General features: G+C 38.4%; 1 protein-coding gene across 1 annotated transcript in view; it reads right to left on the bottom strand.

Annotated features, from left to right (window-relative positions):
* LOC146639326 (myocyte-specific enhancer factor 2A-like) overlaps positions 1-19,240 on the bottom strand; it is a 46,749-nt gene that overhangs the window by 22,511 nt on the left and 4,998 nt on the right. The window contains exon 2 of the mRNA XM_085360399.1: positions 2,516-2,701. Within this exon, the coding sequence (XP_085216525.1) occupies positions 2,516-2,569 (54 nt within the window). The 5' untranslated portion in view covers positions 2,570-2,701. The remainder of the gene's footprint in view (positions 1-2,515; positions 2,702-19,240) is intronic.

The raw sequence follows: 19,240 nt of genomic DNA, 5'->3' as shown, positions 1-19,240 counted from the left end.
ATAAAAAATAAAAATAAAAACACATGACATAAAAGTTATGAATTGATTAGCATGTCATTGAGTACAATAAGTATTTGATTCCCTTACTTAGTACTTGAGTACTTAGTACTTCGTAGAGACAACCTTGTTGGCAAGCACAGCGGTAAGATGTTTCTTGTTGGTCACCAGATCAGCACACATCTCAGGAGGGAATTTGGCCCACACCTCTTCACAGAAACTCTATAAATTATTTTAGCTTTCTTGGCTCCTGCTTGGCAACTCATTGATGTACTTCTTCTTCAGCCACTCCTTTGTTGCCTTGGCAGTTATTTTGGATCATTGACAGGCTGAAAGGCCCATCCAGGACCGATTTTCAATGTTCAGGTTGAGGGAAGGAGGGTTTTTTTTTATACATGGGTCTGTCCATTGGCCCCTCACTGCAGTGAAGCCATCCTGTACCCTTAGCAGAAAAACAGCCCCCAAACAGAACGTTTCCACTTCCATGCTTGATTGTGGGGATGATGTTCTTTGGGTTATACTCAGTGTTTCCACAAACACAGCAAATGAATGTTATGCAAAACTTTCATCTAACCACAGTTTTTTTCTCCCAAACCTTCTCTTAATCATTTAGATGTTCACTGATAAACTTAAGATAGGCCTGTACACATGCCTTCTCAAGCGAGGGGATGTTGGGATCATCAATCCATTACAGCATATTGTGTTACTAATGAAGTGCTTGGTGACTGGGATACCAACTGCCTTGAGATCAGTTACAACCTTGTCATGTGTAGTTCTCGCCTAAACCACCAACTTTCTCATTTTTATTCTCACCCCATGAGGCAAGATCTTGCATAGAGCTCAGACTGTGGGTGACTGATGGTCACTTTGTTTTCCATTTTTTAATAATCTTAGCAGAAGTTCACCTTCTCACCAAGCTTTTTGCTGATGGTCTTGTAGCCATTCCAGCAGTCCACAGTCTTGTCCCTGACGTCCTTTGACAACTCTTTGGTCTTGCCCACGGTGGTAGATAGGTGGAAATGGAAGAAACTGATTCTGTATATAAGTGTGTTATATCCACATAATGAGATGAAATCAGGAGCACCTGTAACTGACTGATTGATTGATTGGCTGTGTGCCCATGTGGAACAGGAATTACAATCTATGGGAGCCAGAATTCTGTCTGTAGAGAATCAAATACTTACTTCACCCAATGACATGCAAATCAATGTATAACTATTATTTAATGTTTTCTCTCTGGATCATTGGTTCATATTCTGCCCCTCTCCATTAAAATGAAACCATGAAAATTACAAACTGTTCATTTCTTTGTAAGTGAGCAAACGTGCAAATTCAGCAACATTAAACAATCAGTTTCCAAAGGCATAAGGTCAGTTAACTTGTAAACTGTTGTCTCTGAAAACAAGTTTCAAGTGATACTATTTCTTGAGCATAACTTGCAAATACACGTGAAAAGAGATTACCAAAAACTACACTGTTCCTCTTTTAGAGTGTGTGGCTGCATAAACACCATCTATCACTAGTGCATCTTTCCACTAAAGCCAAGTCATTGCTGTATATTGTGCATGATGTGTGATAGTCTGATACATTAAAAAGAGGAAAAACTGCTGAAAACACTTCATGCACTTGACAGATTAAAAAAAAAAAACACAAACCAACTTCCCAAAATAGAGTACAAGAACCTAAATATACGGCAGACTCAAGTGATAGTGCACGCCACACAACTGAAGCAGTGTCTATCTAAAAATGCTTCAGCCAAGACAACCAAACATCAAATATAAACATTATCCCAGATATTTATTTTCCAGCCACATCCCTATTTCCAGAGTCTGTGCCTTCCTTCCAGACAGGCTGGTATTTGTTGTGCTGTTGGGGGTGATATATATAGAGGAGACAGACAGAGATGGATTCCAGTGGGCAGCAATGTGGCTGCGTAAGGAGACGGTGAGGAGAGAAGGCCACTGTGTGTCCCTAACACTGACCCACCCTGCTAATGACAGGGTGCTGTCCGGACCCAGCTAACCCCAAATTACTGCCCTCGCCACCAGCTGTGACCACTACACTCTCAAAAGTGAAACAGCTTAAAGAAACCTCTGGGAGCTTCTTAGATTTAAACAAAAGTGTACCAGCAAAAGGTTGGGTGCAGGATGCTTTTACAAAGTGTTAATGAACCTATCAGTACGTGCTCATGTACATAATATGTGTCTTTTTATTAGAAACGGGTACCTGACTAAAATGGCACTTCTACTTTTATGCGGCTCTTTGGGATCGTGGAATCAGCACAGTGAACGTCACATTTTTAGAGTGTGCTCTGAGCAGGAGCGCCACATGGGCCACACATCGACACATGAGATATCACGAAAACGAAACATAACAATGAAATAAATGCTAAAACTAGAAGGTGTTCTCAACAGTTAAAGTACACAGCAGATTTCAGCACTGACATAAAACAACAACGCAAAGATATTTTGCGCAAAAACTAAAGACATTTAAGAAGACAAAGGAAGAAGACACTCACCTGTCGGTTCCTCTCATCAACGATACGGGTGATTTGAATCTTCTTCCTTCCCATTGCTAAAGCAACGTCCACCAACAACCAAAGATGAATATCAGAGGGCTCCAAGTATATAAAAATTTAAAAGACAATCCTCAACACATAGTCCCCCTGTCAGCTCCTGTTAGTCCATCAGCTTAGCATGGCTTTCTGAAAGAGAGCAACAATCAGCGTTAACTTAATCATTGTTTATTTACTGTGTACGAGCAGTCACAGAAACAGTTCTATTCAGCAAAGATATTCAAATACTTGGACAAATCATAGAGTGCAAAGGGTCACACACTGCTTACACTGAAAATGCCAGTTATGCAAGGAAAGAAGGAACAGAAAGAAGAATGAATAATAAACATACATTAGTCAGGGACACAAAATCCATTTCTACCATTTTGAAATTTTCCTCTGCAGTTTGGCATTTCACATTTTGCTGTCACTGTTGATTGCAGTTTTGTAGAAAGAAGGAGGACATCTTTTCAAAACACCATAAAGAGAGCCATTAAGAGGACACGAAGCGAGACTGACTAAACACGTGCTGGTCCAACAACAAGGATATGATCCCTCACCAGCTTCTCAACTACTACTGCTGGAACACACAATTGAGCCAAAGACTGAACTTTCTGTTTGTTCTACAGAGCGTTCCTTTCACTCCGGAGCTGAATCTATAATTATAAAGAGACACATGAGCACAGACACTGTAATACATAGAGAATAAGCGTCATACTGTATGTACCATACTTCATCACACGCCTCTGTATACTGTAGCTTGCACCAACCTCTTCTTTATCTGCACCAACCAGGCCAGCTGTCTTTAGTGGATTCACCTCTGCTTTCTGGCTTTCTCCTCTTGCAGGAGTGACCACCTGCCTTGATGCGTCCCTCCTTTCTTCAACCTCAGTGTTTCTGAGCCCTGCCTTCCCGCAGAGCTACTTAGCTCTTACCTAATCTCATCTGATCTGGGAGGAGGCAGAGAGTGAGACGAAGCCAGGCTTTATCCTAACCCTCCCTGGATTATTGCAGCATGTGGAGCCCAGCGCTGAGCCACCAAAACCCCCACAGCAGACCCAGTTCACAGGGTTGAGAGATAGAACAAATGCATTTGTCTTTCACCAGAGAAAATGTATTGGTTATTTTTATAGATTTAAATGTAGTGCACATATCTTAAATGGTAATATAGTTAAATACCACTAAAAAAAAAAACCCCCACACACACTTAAATTTTCCAAAATACCATTTTAATTCCAAATGTATCTTAGCCCACTTTGTTCTTGTTCCATTTAAATGATTATTTGAAACCCTACATTTTCTGTTTTTGTTTTAACATTTAAAGCAAAGTTATATTTAAACACAATTAATTTGCAAGAAAAGGCACGCTATCACTCTAATGCTTCCTGTTCACCATCGCCGAGATTCCAACTGACCCTTCGGAAGTCACGACAGAATATAAACTGTAACAGACAAAGACTCCTTGTATGTTTGGGATTTAAAGGTCACACGGATTTATCGGTTTTACAATCTGGATGATTTGATGGGAAGACACAAATATTTTAAAAAGAGAGAAAGAAAATCCTTTCCATGATACTCATCCCTGCAAACATCATCATCATGCAGATATTTATTTCAGCCTGTGCTTTTGAGTGTTGAATATTTGCAGTGTTCTAAGTTTCAATCAGATAAACCCTGGTATTGCTCTGGTATTATTAGGATAACAGACTGGACTTTGTACTATCTTAGTCACAGCATTCTGTTGTTAAAACATAATGATCTGCTTAAATCTGCTAAATTTTAACACTTCAGGTCACATTAAGTAAAGTCATAACCGTAACTAGCCTCTTAGCCGGCCTATCTGAATAAATGGGACTGCCCCGTTAGTTGCTAGTGCCAGAAATTACTTTAGTTTGGTGTAAAATGATTTTAGAAGATCTTAAATGTTAAGAAGGGAAATGTTTATTCTTCCAATTTGGAAGCCTGTTGAATTAGAAACAGCTGAATGTGTTCATTGTTTGCTATTATATATTTATATCAGTATAAATGTGTTCAGTATAAATGCATCTTATGTAATAACATTGAAAACTTACCTGAGATGGTGCTTTTTCATTTTGTAGCAGATTTAAAGTTTGACATTATTGCAAAAATCTTTCAAGAATCTGCTGCTTCACTGGTCATTAATGACCTCTAATCATCTATCCATTTTCATAACAGGCTGGAGTCTGTCCCAGCTGTCACAGGGCAAGAGGCCGAGTATACTCTGGATAGACCACCAGTCTACCATAGAGACAGACAGACAACTATTCATGCTCGCATCCACACCCACGACCAGTTTATAATCACCAATTAATCCAACATGTCTTTGGACTGTGGGAGGGAGCTGGATAACAAGGAAACTTTCGTGTTGTGACAGTGCCGCTGCACCACCATGCTGCCTATGATATGAAAAATATGGTGGCTAAAATCAGTACAATAATTACTTTGAACCAAGCTGCCAACTTGCCAAATTAATAGAAGTGTTGTTGTGGAAGCAATTTGCATCCATATATAACTCAGATTATGTAAGATTTACATTAGAAACCACTAACTACTCCAACACTTTGTACTGAAATTGAGCACTCAAAGTGCTTCTATGCTACAAGCTGCATTTATCCTTCCTATTTCAAGTAAACTCTGATTGATGCATCGGAGGCAGCAGGATTCAGCTTCTTGTCTAAGGAAACTTTGACATGCGGACTGGAGAAGCCAGGAATTGAACCACTGACCCTCCTACTAGGGGACAGCTTGCTGTTTCTCTTACCACAAAATGCATTCTGTGGGAATATTTCCTATCACTTTATTTGCTTCAAAAAGAAAATGTGGAAAAATGTACCAAAAAAAGACAAATGTTAGGTCTGTTTGTCTTTTTTGAATTGCACTAATGCTAACCTTTTTAATGGGATATTTTTATAATTAAAGACAAATTAAAGTTTGTTTTTAAGACCCCTTTACTTATTACACACTAGTGTTAGATTCTGGACTGGATAGTGGACCAGTGCTCTTTTCTAATATATTTAGCAACTCACACATTAAGTGCTTAATAGTAGGAGGACACAGCACAGGACTCTGGGTTCACCTTCTCTTGTGTTTTGTCATTTTTTGGCTACATCAGGGGAAGATTGTGGTTTCCCTGAAATATTAATACATGTAACATATCGAGTACTTTATCATTAGTTAGCCATCGCTTTGACTTTTTCCCCAAAAAAGGTCCGTCAAGGGCCTAAATATAGTCATAGAAAGGTGAATAATTTGTAGCTGCCATGTGTTAGTATTGTAAGCTAGAAAATCGATGTCAGTGAATAATTTGCAAATAGGTAAATGATGGTAAATATTAAAGATGTGGTTAAGATTTGTTGTTCATGCTGGCAGTTAGGGCTGCCATGATTAGTCGACTAGTCACGATTACGTCGACGACTAATTTAATAGTCGAAGCGTCGTTTGAAGCTTTGTAAGATCCCAAAAGGCGCAGGAATAAGTAGTAGGATTTAAGAGTGTAATAACGGACTGAAACAGAAGATGGCAGCACTGCATGTACAAGGATGCCAGAAGAAGGAGCTTTGTCCCAGAATTCATAGCGCAGCCCAGCTCAGTTGTCAACAATGGCGGCAGCTAGTTAGTTTTAATATTACTCTTATTATTCTTTTTGGGTCACAAAATAAACGTTTAACATATTTGCAGGTGAGAATGTAGCTGTGTAAACCTGAAATATCTGCTCAGTTTATCAAGACACCACATTTTTTCAAAAGCGCTCCGACATTTTCGGAAACGTCTGTTATCCACCAGCTCGATAGCTAGCCAGGGGCAAGGCTCACTAGAGCCGTGAGAACACCGGACTCCCGGCAAATCGTTTTCAAATCCACCGCCGTCTTTCGCTACTCAGGTTAAACGTGATATATAAGTCACTTAGATAACTTAAAATTGATACTGTTTGGCTTTTTCTAGTATTTTATTTGTTCCTGAGTAAATCGGTTTGGCTGAGATTAAAGTTATAGTTTCTACACAGCTGAATAAACGTCAAAGAGACAACTGATTATCAGAAGTGTGAGACGCTCGAGAATATACTCCGGTGTCCTGTTATATTTTAGATAGCAAGGAGCAGACGGCAGAGTTTATTAAACTCCACCGAAACAATCTGCAAATGTCATTAAAATTTAATAAACTATCATCTTGTCTTTATTTTTAGTTAGCACATACCTTAAACACTTAAAGCTGTAAGCTAATGATAGTTATATAAGAGCAGATGCATGCTGGTGCAATAAGCTGTACGTTTACATCCAATGGATGCATGCTCTGATTAGTCGACTAATTGCAAAAATAATCGTTTGTGGCAGCCCTACTGGCAGTAAATGTCTAGTCTCCATGTTTTTCTCTGAATGCTTTATTGCTGACATTTGAAAAAGAATGAAAGATGATGCAACCTTGGATCCAGAAACAATGGAATACTACTGAAACACAAAATTGCCAAATGCTTATGGACACTTTTTCCTCTCTGTAGTAGCAACAATTGCTTTGTTTCAGGCTGCCCATGCTTCAGTGGAGTCTGTTTTACACCGTTCATTCACATGTTTCCCAGACAAGCTGTCCTGATCAATGTTACTATGGCAGAAACTGTCTGGCTGATATGAAAATTAATACAAACAGAGATGACCCAACAGACAACCAGCACTCACAAACACACAAATCATCCATGTACTGTCATATTATTACACCCAAACAAAAAGTCCCATCTATTCTAAAACATTGAGTAACCAGATCACTTTAACAGTTTGCTTTTTTCCATTCTGAGAATTCAAACTAAACAAGAACATCAGCATCTACTATTTGTGCTCCCAATATCTGCAACATACTACTACAAAACCTGACGTCTGCTCCAAATCTTAGTTCTTTTAATTTTAAGTACATTTTTAAATTTGTTTTAAGTTTGATCTTAAAACTGTTTTATTCGCTACTGCTTTGAATTAAGATGAAGAGATGTTCTTTTTCCTTTTGAATATACGTTCTTGGGTATGTACACTAGTGAATGTGATGATGGCTATTGTGGGGATGGTGGTGACGATGGTGGTGGTGATGATGGCAATGATGATGTATGTCTGTGTCATAGGTAACTCACTGTATGCATCCTGTTGACAGTTTCTCGTTATTTTATTTTGTTTTATTTTATATTTGTAATTTCCTTTGCTTTTTTATGTAATGCTCTTGATGTTTGTGTAAAGCACTGAGCACTGCCATGTCTCTATAAATAAACCTGTCTTCCCTTGCCTAAAAGAAAATTACAGTAATTTAGGATGTGTTTCATACACTGGTAACAAATGTGATATTGCTGTGGAATTTCTCCTTTTGTGGTGAAGTAACACACAAATATCAGATCATAATAAAGTGTTAATTATACGGATAAACACCAACATAAAAAATGGGGAAACATCAATTTAAAAAATACATTTGATTTCATCATTTAAACTTGCTCTGACCCTTTCAGCACCTCTCTAACGTTAGAAGATGCTCTCCTCTTGATACATCCTTAAACAGGGAGCGCTAAACCCTAGAGTGAACCTCACAGTCAAAAACCCTCCGCCTTATCTCGCCCATGAAATCCAATTCCTGTGGATATTCGGAAGCGTGACAATGCTTTGTCAGGGTGTGAAACACACTTTTCCAAGGTTGGATTGCACTGGATTTTAATTTATCTCGTATGTCTCTTCAATAGCAGAATCTCACTTCTTGTTGATTTGGTAAATAAGAGTCAAAGAGCTTCCACCTAACATTGTTTTACAGATAAAGTATGGTGAGTGCCACACAAGAGTACATATGAATGGGGAGTACACACATTGTAACCTCTTTGCAAAAAAAATAGCTGACAGCCAAATACATTTGCTAAAACTTCACATAGTTCTAAGTTGTTAGACAAAGTGACAAAATCTTTGAATAATCACATGGACGTAAAGCAGAAGTAAAGAATATTGAGCTCAGCCAAAGACAAAACTGTGGTCTGTAAAATAAAAAGGAACGCCAAAGAAAGTTTTACCTTTAATAATTATTCTCTGTGCTTTTGTTTGTCAGTTTAAATTTGAATCAAGTTTTAAAAAAATGCAAGTTGTTATTTTTATGATTCAAACAAATGATGTTGCTTAGTGAATGTTAGTGTGGGCGAATGTAGCTGTAGCAGTACTTATTTTTGGAGTTGTTAATAACCAGCACCAAGCTAGTGCTGGGTGACTGAACACTATGGTGCATGAATATATGGGCTGCTTAGGTTTGGCAGAGCCCAGCAGAAGAGCACATCTCTGACTGTTTTTTATTTATTTATGGCTGATTTTGTTTAGATGTTTCAAGAAGTCTTTAAAGCGGAATTGCTGAGTAGTGCCATCCTAAGGCACTAAGCTAGGATGAAGAGTTTTGCACAAACACTGAAACTGCTGTGACAGAGATTCTTATCATGTATTGTAAGCAAATGTAGTGCTGTGGACACCTGGCATTGTAGTGTTGTTGTTAAGATCTTTGGAACAATGCACTAGTCCCTCTCTCTGTGTCTGACACATTACTGAGTTGACGGCAATGCAGTTAACTTGTGGCAGAGCACATAAACATCGGTTAAACTGTAAAGCTTGCAATCACTACTACCACTGCTTTATATTTGCAAATGGCTAAATAAGTCATATGCAGAGCACTGGCCAAGTTCTATCCATGAACATGGCCACCATACGGCTGGCTGTTTAGCTGCTGCATAAACATGACAATGATATCATTAATCTTAGTAAGAAAGTAAAGTATATACCCCAAAATGTTAAACTGTTCCTTTAAAATACTTCCCGGTTGTATACAATTTATAAATATACTAAGCAATAACCTATATCCACTATGAAGAGCTCACTTAAATTTAAGCTCACTTAAAGCTACATTTTCTGACAGTGAAACATCATGACCCATGACTCTACTGAGCAATTCTTATGAATAGTGAAGTGTAGTGTGGGAGTTTGAAACATTGTGTCACCCACGTAGTTCATCAGCAACAGTGTTTCAAACTCATGGCCACTGAAATGTTCCAAGATTAAATGCAGGTTAAGTCATCTAATATTCATCAGTCATTTAAAAATGATTTGGAACTATTACTAGCATTTATTTGTGTGCGTCTCAAAACTTCAACTAAGTCTATATTTAAAAGTATGAAAAATTTATTTACTACCACAGTGATGACAAAAAGGCTGGACATAACTAAACTAGAGTGAAGTAAAACCCCTGCAAGCTGCCAGCTTCCTGTTAGCTCTGTCAACTACAGTACTTCCTGTTTTATGATCAGTCTGTCTGGCAAGGAAGGAGCTTTGAGTAAACCACCCTTCAAAACACTACAAACACACAAACCACCATTAACATTTTCTTATTCCATTGAGCACAAATTTATTGCTACATCCAAAGCCAGAAGTCAGGCCAAAAGGTCAAATAGATCAAATTATTTTATGCTAAACTTTATTATAAGTTATTTATCAACAATAAAGTTTTTTATCAGTCTGTCTCTGAATTTAAAAAATATATACACACAAACAAACACCAAACAAATTTCTAAGGGCAAAGCGCGTGATCCATACTAGTGGTTGGAGCTGGTTTCCACTGTTCCGAAGGGCCAGTGTCAGGAAAATTAAACCCTATAATTGTCCAGATTTTCCTTCTTCCATATCTGTTACACAAGGGTAAAAACTTCACTCCCCTGGTTTTTCTATTTAAATTACTCATTGTGGTTTAGAAGAAAGCGCTGTCTAGATAGTGGAAAAAGGAAACATTCCACTTATTCCATTTGAATTTACTTGCCATGTTCTCACATCAGTCAACACCACATGGAGAGAGATGGCATGTTAAAGGGCATTCAATGTCCAACTTGTGTTCTCACATGCACCTTTGTTAGATAATTTCTCAAGAAGTTCACGGTTGCAATTCATGTGTGAAAATAGTTAACATTAATTTTGAAAAATACATATCACACTGTCACATATAATCACATTACAACAATTATTGTGATGTCTATGAGCCAATAAGGCAAAAAGCAAGCCTTTGGTCAAAATGAAATATAAAATTGACGACAATTTTTGGTAAGAATTTGTTTTCAAGGACTTTCAACACAGCTACACCCACATGGAACCACGTGGCATTTTTGCAGGGGTGTTGGGGGTGTTGTACAGATTAGCCGAACAAGATCAAATTAGTTACTTAGCTGCTGGTAAGCTGATTGTTTGGGGAGAGACATGATAGCCGTTCCCTCTGTTTCCAAATGTTCTATAGGCACAGCTAACGTAAAGGCTATAAGTTAATATACTGCCTATTGCTTCATAGATGTAATATATAATATAATATAATGCATCTTTGACAATAGCAACACCTGGTCCATTCAATGCCAATAAGAGTCTCTGAGGAACAAAATCGCCTAGTGTTCTTAGACATCAGTAGAGGTGATCGATGTCAGCCGTCAGGAAGATCATAAAGTCTAGTTTTCATGCAGTGAAAAAAACACTGTATCCGTGATGGAATGCACTTCTGCGTTTACTGCACTGCAAAAAGAAAAAGATTAAAATCCACAACAGATGTGCAGCTTTTTTCCTGAAACACTGACTCTCTCTCTCTCAGAATAAAGAAGCTGACAAAGTTGAACTTTTGTGTAGTTGGTCAGCAAGACTGTTTTTGAGCGGAAGGCAAAAAAAGATGATGCCTTTTTCTTCAATCGATAGCAACCTTTGCTACACAAGATTTTTTTGCACAGTATAGTTCATACCACAACTATGTGTCAAATAAATGTTGCTCAAAGTGTATGCAATTGTACATATTTAAAAATTGTAATAGAGTGCACATAGTACCATGCATTTCCTCTTTCAGTATTTACCTTTGACATAAACATGATGGGCCCCATCTAACACTGGACTGTTGACCTCAATATGTCTTACTAAAGGGGCTTTGTAAAAATAGAAAGTTCTACACAGTAGTTCTAACATTATGAGCACTAATTAATGTCCCCTTCACCAGCTCCTCATGTAAAGAATGAGCAGAAGTTAGAGCTGTGGAAGGTTAATCATGCTCTTTCTTAACAGGTTGTTTTCAGTACAAACTGGCAGAGTAATTGGGAACCCTTTCATCACTTCTCCTCATTAAAGAGCATGGGTCCAACTCTAATTGTGTTGACCCCACAGTGACCTCTGCTTCAGTCACTCCAACATTAAATCAATAAGGTTTCAAGCTGTTACTACGCAGCAGGCACCACTTGATAGCCCCCCCAATCTTCTGCTTCTAGCCGAATAAAGAAATCACTGTCTCCGAATATCATTTTGTTCCAGTAGATTATGGAGCTGATCCTAGTAGTCAGTGCAGAAACAACCATGGTGAGATCTGTGGTGATTTGCTAATAGATGAAAGAGTTTCTCTTTCATTACTGTTTGCTAAAGTGTTAAGAACTGATGACAGAGATTGCTTTATTCGTATCTTTACCTTCCCTGCAGCTTTGCTTGTCTCCTTGCTCTCTCCTACTTCGCATTTTGCTCAGTGTCGTCCTTCTTCCTTCTAGCAGCTTATTTGCATGGTATCCACCAGCAAGAGAAGAGAGGATCTTTTGCTCAAGGCAAAATAAGGCAGAAGATTCTCTTTCCCCAGCAAGCCTGGACATTCTTTGAAGTTCTAATAAATGAAGTTTTTTATAAAGGTTCTAGGGGAACAAATGCATCATAAACATTCTATATGGTGGACCTGGTCCCTGAGGGTGCAGGACTTAGATCGGGCTTATTTACTAGCTGAAGTGTTTAACAGTTCCCCGTCTATATTACCACTATCCACACAAGCCCAGATGTGCACATACTTCTTTGATGTAAAGAAAGTGAATGTCAATTTATGTTAAAATATCATGAGACTGAATTAACATTTTGTTATGCAAATCATGCTCTGGCACAATGCACAGTTTTTGAATAAGAATGATAATTTGCATATTACTACCAGCAACAACAGCTGCAAATGAGATTCCTTGTAAACGTGGCCAATGACAAAACCTGACATTCAGTAGAGTCAAAGTCCTCTGAATGTTCCACTTTAGCTTCTCTCCTGTGGCTTAGTGAGACAGGAACACGTCTTTTATAGTGAGTCAGGAGAAAGGAAACCAAATGATGCTGTAGTCTGTTGCCAGGCATGACAGGAACATGCACTGTGATTAATTCATCACCCACAGTCAGACAAGCTAGCCTCTGGTATCAAGCAGCCAGAGTATCGACACTGGCCTATGCTGTTTTGCAGGTCACGAAGCTAATGGGTTTTTTCTTGAAATGTAATAATTAAACTGATCTCCATGCACCAGCAGCATGGCCATTTGAGCTAGGCTGAAGGCCAGGCAGATTAGTTGGCTTAAACTGTCATCTGCCGTACCACCAGACTCCCCAGTTAGCATGTGAAGAAGCTGTGTTATTCTGTTAAGTATGATTCTCTTTAAGGAGGCAAGAATACATAAAAGGCCATGTCAGTGTGTGTATCAAACCATAAGAATAATGCAATAAAAATGTAATAATACTTTTGTGAATTATACATTAAAAAAGCCCGTAGCTTGGAGGCTTCATTTACTGACACCCCATTCTCCTACGCGCCACAATGTTACTCTCAATCTCCCAGCCTTGTAAAAACTCCAAGACAGCAGTCTGCTCGTTTAATTACTGGCACACTGTGATGTCATTTCATTATTGTGTTGCTTTTATGGCAGTGGCAGTGGGCTAAGATTTTCCTGTCTCAACACAGAGACACTGATGTCATGCCTGCAACAAAGATTGAAACACAAGCTGCCTTGTAAAATACGGCCACACTTCCATACCCTCTGTTCCTTTCATTAAAAAGAAAACAAAAAAATGTTAATTGCACTCCAAATTAAGTTTGAATCCTGACAAAATATGTTCTTTTTTTCTGTCTGCCAGTTTCATGTTTTCTTAAAAGGCTGTCAGCTGAGGTTGCGAGGTGAGATGAGCCTGGACTGTGTTTAAGGGTCATTATGTTGGTTATGTGTCTGCTTGAGTTTCCAAATTGTAATCGTACAGTGTAAAATTTCTAACAAGAAAAACAGGCTGAAGGTCTGCTGAGCCAATAACATTTACAAATTACAATCTGAGCTGCTCCCACACAGTTCAGTGTCAAGAATCCCCAATCATATTTTCTATATGGAAACACTACTGCTACAACTTTGAAGCTCATTTAGTATTTGCCTCAAAAACGTCTCACAGAGACACAAATCTACAAATGCTTGTGGGTTATGGAGAGCTGACGAAAATAAAAATTACATTTCTCTGTAGAAATGAATATAGAAAAAGAAGGACTAGAAACTCTAGTCTTCGCTCAATCAGTACTAACCATTTGGCCAAAAGAACAGACTCTCATTCAGTTACTGATGTATAAACTGAAGTGATGCAACTGACTTTATGAGAGAGTTTTGCAAGCCTTACAACCATATAAGTGCTTAGTGTTTAATGTGGATTTATTGGTCCCTTTTTTCAGGCCAATACAAAACAGCAACATTCAGCACACTTTTGAGTAGAAGTAAAACAAGAAGACCACCAAAGTTAGCTGTTACAGCTTCATTTATGAGTTGATCTGAGAAAGGCAATTTTTGCTTATAACTTTTTGAAAAGCAATAGCTGCTGATTTTGTACAGTAAAGCTGGAGAGAGGGGTGATGGGATCGTGCCTTAAAGTATGCCAAATAAGTGATCCACGATTTCACAGTTTTTAAGGTTAAACTGACACGCAACTATTAGCAGTCAGGCAACCAACATAGAAGTTGCATCAATTGTAGTTTGACTGATCAGTTTCCACTCTAAAAAGTCATCACCAACAAGTTATGTGACTGCATGAGTTTCTCACTCAGTCATGACTGAGAGGTAGCCTATCCGAGTGTCTTGTTCATGCACTTATCGACTAGTCACTTTTGGGCTCTGGCGTGGGCTGTGGGAATTGAACATGAGTCTAAAGTTCCCGAAAGGGACGCATTTGGAAAGTTTGCGAACATCACACCATGAATTAGTGCATGTGAGTTTGCCGAGCCACATAGCTCCAAAAATGAGAAATATCTGTAGCCTCAGCCCAATCTTTTGATCTATTAAATGATATTATAATGAATTCTTTAACATTTTGTTTGTTCCTGCTCTCATTGAAATTCTGCGCTTTCAGCAAAGTAATAACTTCCTTTTTATCTTGTGAAGTAATGGTAAGAAGATCTGAGGCCTCCATCTTGAGGTTCCTTTAGGCAATCTCCTATCCCCTACCCAAAACCCCTGCTTACATATACACACATATATTTCACCATTAGCATTTCTGGCTCTTTGAAAATACTGGTTAAACAGTGAGCTCTTTTTTTAGGTTAGCATATGTACTGGACGAGTAGAATGCCTCCACACAAACTGAATTTGTATCGATCTTGCAAAAGTGCCACATAGAGGTAATAGAAAACTATAAAAAGGTGAGTCTCTAAAGCTTTTCAGATCATTAGATTAGTGAGTGTAAATAATAAAACAAAGTCAGACTAAAAAAAGCTGTACACTGAAAAACTCTCCTGTTGAATGGAAAGATAAGACGTGGGTGCTTTGAACACAAGAAAATAAGTGCTCAGAAAATGCTGTGCAAACAGATGGACGGTGTAGAGCTGCAGGATGAGTTTATAAGTTTATGCAGATGCTGAAAACTGGCTAGTATTTCAACACATGTTGTAACTGGCCTGATTTCCAAACCTACAGTTTTGCAGTGTTTGAATGAAGGCACTTTGCCTATTTTAATCAGTCTTTCTAATTATAGACATCTAATTACGTGTCAACTCAATATTCTGGATGATAAAACAATAGTAAACCACTTTTTCTTCATGGCATCTTTGTGTGTTTTAGAATTTTTAAGCAGCTGATTCACCCTCAGACCATATGGGTGCCTATGCTAACATTACTTATAATCAGCCTCTAGGTTTACTGTGATTATGAGAAATAATTGCTCAAATCCATGATCCTGGCTTCTCTTAATACCAGCTTCAGTGCTTCAAGCAATGTTATCAACAAACTAGTTTCTTCTTTTTGTTTCCTACATTTTGAATAGCTACTTGCCTAAGCCTACTAAAAAATAAATAAATAAATAACTGAACACAGTATAAGTGAAGTGCATGACCCAAGCCGAGTAATGAAAAGAACCACAACAACCAATCACAGCTAACTGCCTAACCGGCCAAATGATATCACATATAATACAAAACATTTATTTCCTTTAAAAAAAAGATAGTAAGTCGGGCTAATAAAACTAACAGTGACTTGTCACTTGTACCTCATGCCTGAACACTCTGGCTACACTGCACGCAGTGGGTTAGAAATACTGGGAGGTGCACAACAAGCTAAAAGCGTGCCATACAAGCAGTTGAGAGCTCACTGTCTTTTTGCACAGCCATGCAATGAAAACAAAAAACATAAACTCCCTGTTAGTCAGACCAAGCCATGCTAAGAACAGCTGTGAGATGAAGCTGTCCTTGCTAACACCCCAAGAAAGATGGTAAAGCAGTTTATCTGAACAGATTTGCTAACTGCATAACAAACACACCATGCCTTCTTTATTACTTCACAAAAAACTCATGCAAGTTCACCAGAGGAAAACTTTTAGTGCAAAGCAGCAACAGCAGTAATGGTTCAGTCCACTACTATACCAACAGCTACTTTGCAAAACCCTGGCGTGGATGATGCTAATGTAAAGTTAGGTTGATATCTAAATGTAAAAAGAGCAACACAAGAGAAGCTTCAGTCACTTATCCCCTGTTTTTTAAGGCCACAGTACAAATGCACAGCACGACTGCTTGACATACTATAGCACAGTATGGAAAAAACAATCCTACACATATTAGCAGAAAACTCTAAAAGCCAGACACTCGCAATAAAGAATTCTCTTGAACAGTGTGGAAGCTGCTGGTATAACCTAGTCTTCAACTCAGCATGGAGTGACAGTGTCTTCATGTACAGCCAGTATTAATCAAGTGTTGGCACCATTAAGAACAGTGTCAGGACACTGAGCAGACCCAAACCACTCTCTGGTCTGGCTCTCATCCCTACAAATCAACAGTGAGTTTAATTAAGCCAAGCCATGCTGCTATTGATTCAACATTACTGTTTAACCTGGCAGCTCCGCGGGAAATCTATTTACTGTGAGCGACAAAGGCAGACTTATATGATTGCAGGAAAGTAAATTGCAAGGCTAATATTTGGAAATTGTTTTATTTGATTTCTATATTTATTGAGCGTAATTTCTTAGCTCCTCTGCAGCATATTTAGCATCAAACGTGCGGGTGTGTGGGCCTGTGGTCAGACGGCAGGCAGCCAGAGGTTTGGCTGGCTAGGAAGAGTTGGCTCAAACCCGATTACTGGGGTGACCCCGCAGGAAGAGTTCTCAAGTCCAACAGATTAGGAGCTTTTCCAAAAGCCACAGCAAGAGGAAAGCAGAGAAGAGTGGAGTAGGGTAGAGTTGAAGAGAGACGAGATCACTCAAAGCCTTCACTGCTAGAAAGTATTGCTCAACACAATAAACATGATTTCAATATTACCTCCATATATAAATACGCCTAAAACACATTTTATATTTCCCTTGACCCTTCAGCGCTGCCGGAAAGTAATTTGAATCAGGACAAGCAGAGATACATAATCAAATAAGTATTTTAATGTGCTCACCTGTCACAAGCCAGGCTCACTGTAGTTCATTTTAATTAACTAATATCACCATTTCAAACCCTCAACGCCCAAATACATCTTCATAATCATCAGTCACTGCAATACAAGCAAATGAACTGACAGAACCTTTCTGTCAGTTCATTGTTTTAATCAATTTTAAATCATGCTTTTTATTTGTTCTTGTTTCTAATGTCTCTGTAAAGCACTTTGAATCACCTTGTTGTTGAATTGTGCTATACAAATAAACTTGCCTTGCCTTGCCTTGCCTTTCAGTTGCTCAAATGAACAACAGCATCACTAACCTCAAAACATGTGACACAGCCCTCTGATGGCCAAAGTAATTATGACAGGAGCAAACTTAGGAAGCCAGGTCATACGGCAGTGTGGAGGGTGGATGGGTGGATCAACAAAATGTTTCTCAATTGGCGTTTCAAACAGTCAAAGACAAAGAATATTTTTTAGTTTTTTTGTCATCATCCTTACACGACACTACAAGAGTGGCCAGAGTGAATTCTTTGATTTAAGTCTAAAGTGTCAGATAGAAACTAGAAGTGTTTGGTATGGCAAGTGAAAGGAGAAGGAATGGATACAGAGAAGGTGGCACAGTCAAAAGATTTAGAAAGGTTAGGTTTGTGTCACTTTTTTGTTACAATAAGTATTCAATTCATGAACTTCAGAGCTCTACAATGAAATAAGATGTTAGCAGACTAGTAAACGAAGATGTGGAGAGGTCAATAGATGGTGCATTGAAGCTCAAAGTATATTGATTGGATGACAGGAGCTGAAGTGCTGCAATGTGGCACTGCCTTTACTTTGTGTATGGTGCCTCCAATAATAGTGATGCACCTCTTGGTAAAACTGCTGATAGTGACTGTTCAGTTATTGGCTATTACCGGTGTGCTAAATCTAAATAACTACACATATCAATTAATTTATGAAACCATTATTTACATTTTTTTTCTGAATGAATGTCTGCATGCTCAAGTGTCGTTTTGCAAGATACTGAACCTTAAAACTAACCCCAATGTGACAGTGTGTGAATATAATAGGAAAAAATGCTAAATGTGTAGTATAGAAAGCATTGTGCAAATGGGCGAGCTTGGTTTGTAGTGTAAAGTGCTTATTAAAGCTAGACGAGTGCTTTGTAAATGCAGTCCAGTCAGTTTGTTCTGGAGAGGAAATCTTGAGAGCACTTCTCTCATTTAGACTGTTTTTTTTGCTGAAATGGGTCATAACTCTCTGAGAGTTATGAAGTCAATCTGCTGAATGCTTCTACGGCAAGAATTATCAACTAGAGCTTTCATCTTTTCTTCTTTGCGTGATACAAAATGCATAACGTTTAGGGAGTCGTCATCAAGCTCATCAGGTTCAACGCATTTATCCACATTAAAGCTACGTGATTTAGCTTGGATTCACTAAAGCAAGTCATCTAATTGACTAGGAAAGAAAAACTCAAATCAGTCAGTCACGGATAACTTAAAATAGCTTTTCAATAAAACACACACACACACACACACACACACACACACACACACACACACACACACACACACACATACAAATGCATACAGTGCAGCCTCTATTTCTTCAGCATGTGGTGCAAAAAGAGAAGCCTGTCCCTCAGAAGTGTTGCTATTTCTGTTTACCACAAGGCCCCAAATATTCTATCATTAGAGAAACTAGGAGGGGAAGGAAATACCACTTGGGAACACATGGACTCGGTGCAGCCACACAAAGAAACCTAACTGACAGAGTGGATACAAGATTAAAGATTGTCATGTTATTGCTAACAGGTTTTATATCCACATCTTCATTTACATCAAAATGTCAAAAAAGGATATTTCCTCACTTCTCATGAGAAATCACAGGTTTGTTTAACATTATACTATTAAATGATTTACCCAACGTGTTATACAACCAATATTGGTTTTGTATGCTTCCTGTTGCAAAACTGATTTATAATTCTTCAATTCTTTGGTGTTTTAATC

This window comes from Diplotaxodon limnothrissa, linkage group LG1 (assembly GCF_057381915.1).
Source record: "Diplotaxodon limnothrissa isolate DT_005_m linkage group LG1, D_limnothrissa_male_GT1.1, whole genome shotgun sequence".
Lineage (NCBI taxonomy): Eukaryota > Metazoa > Chordata > Actinopteri > Cichliformes > Cichlidae > Diplotaxodon > Diplotaxodon limnothrissa.
The sequence above is the reverse complement of the archived record's forward strand: the minus strand, read 5'-3'. Positions and strand labels throughout refer to the sequence as shown.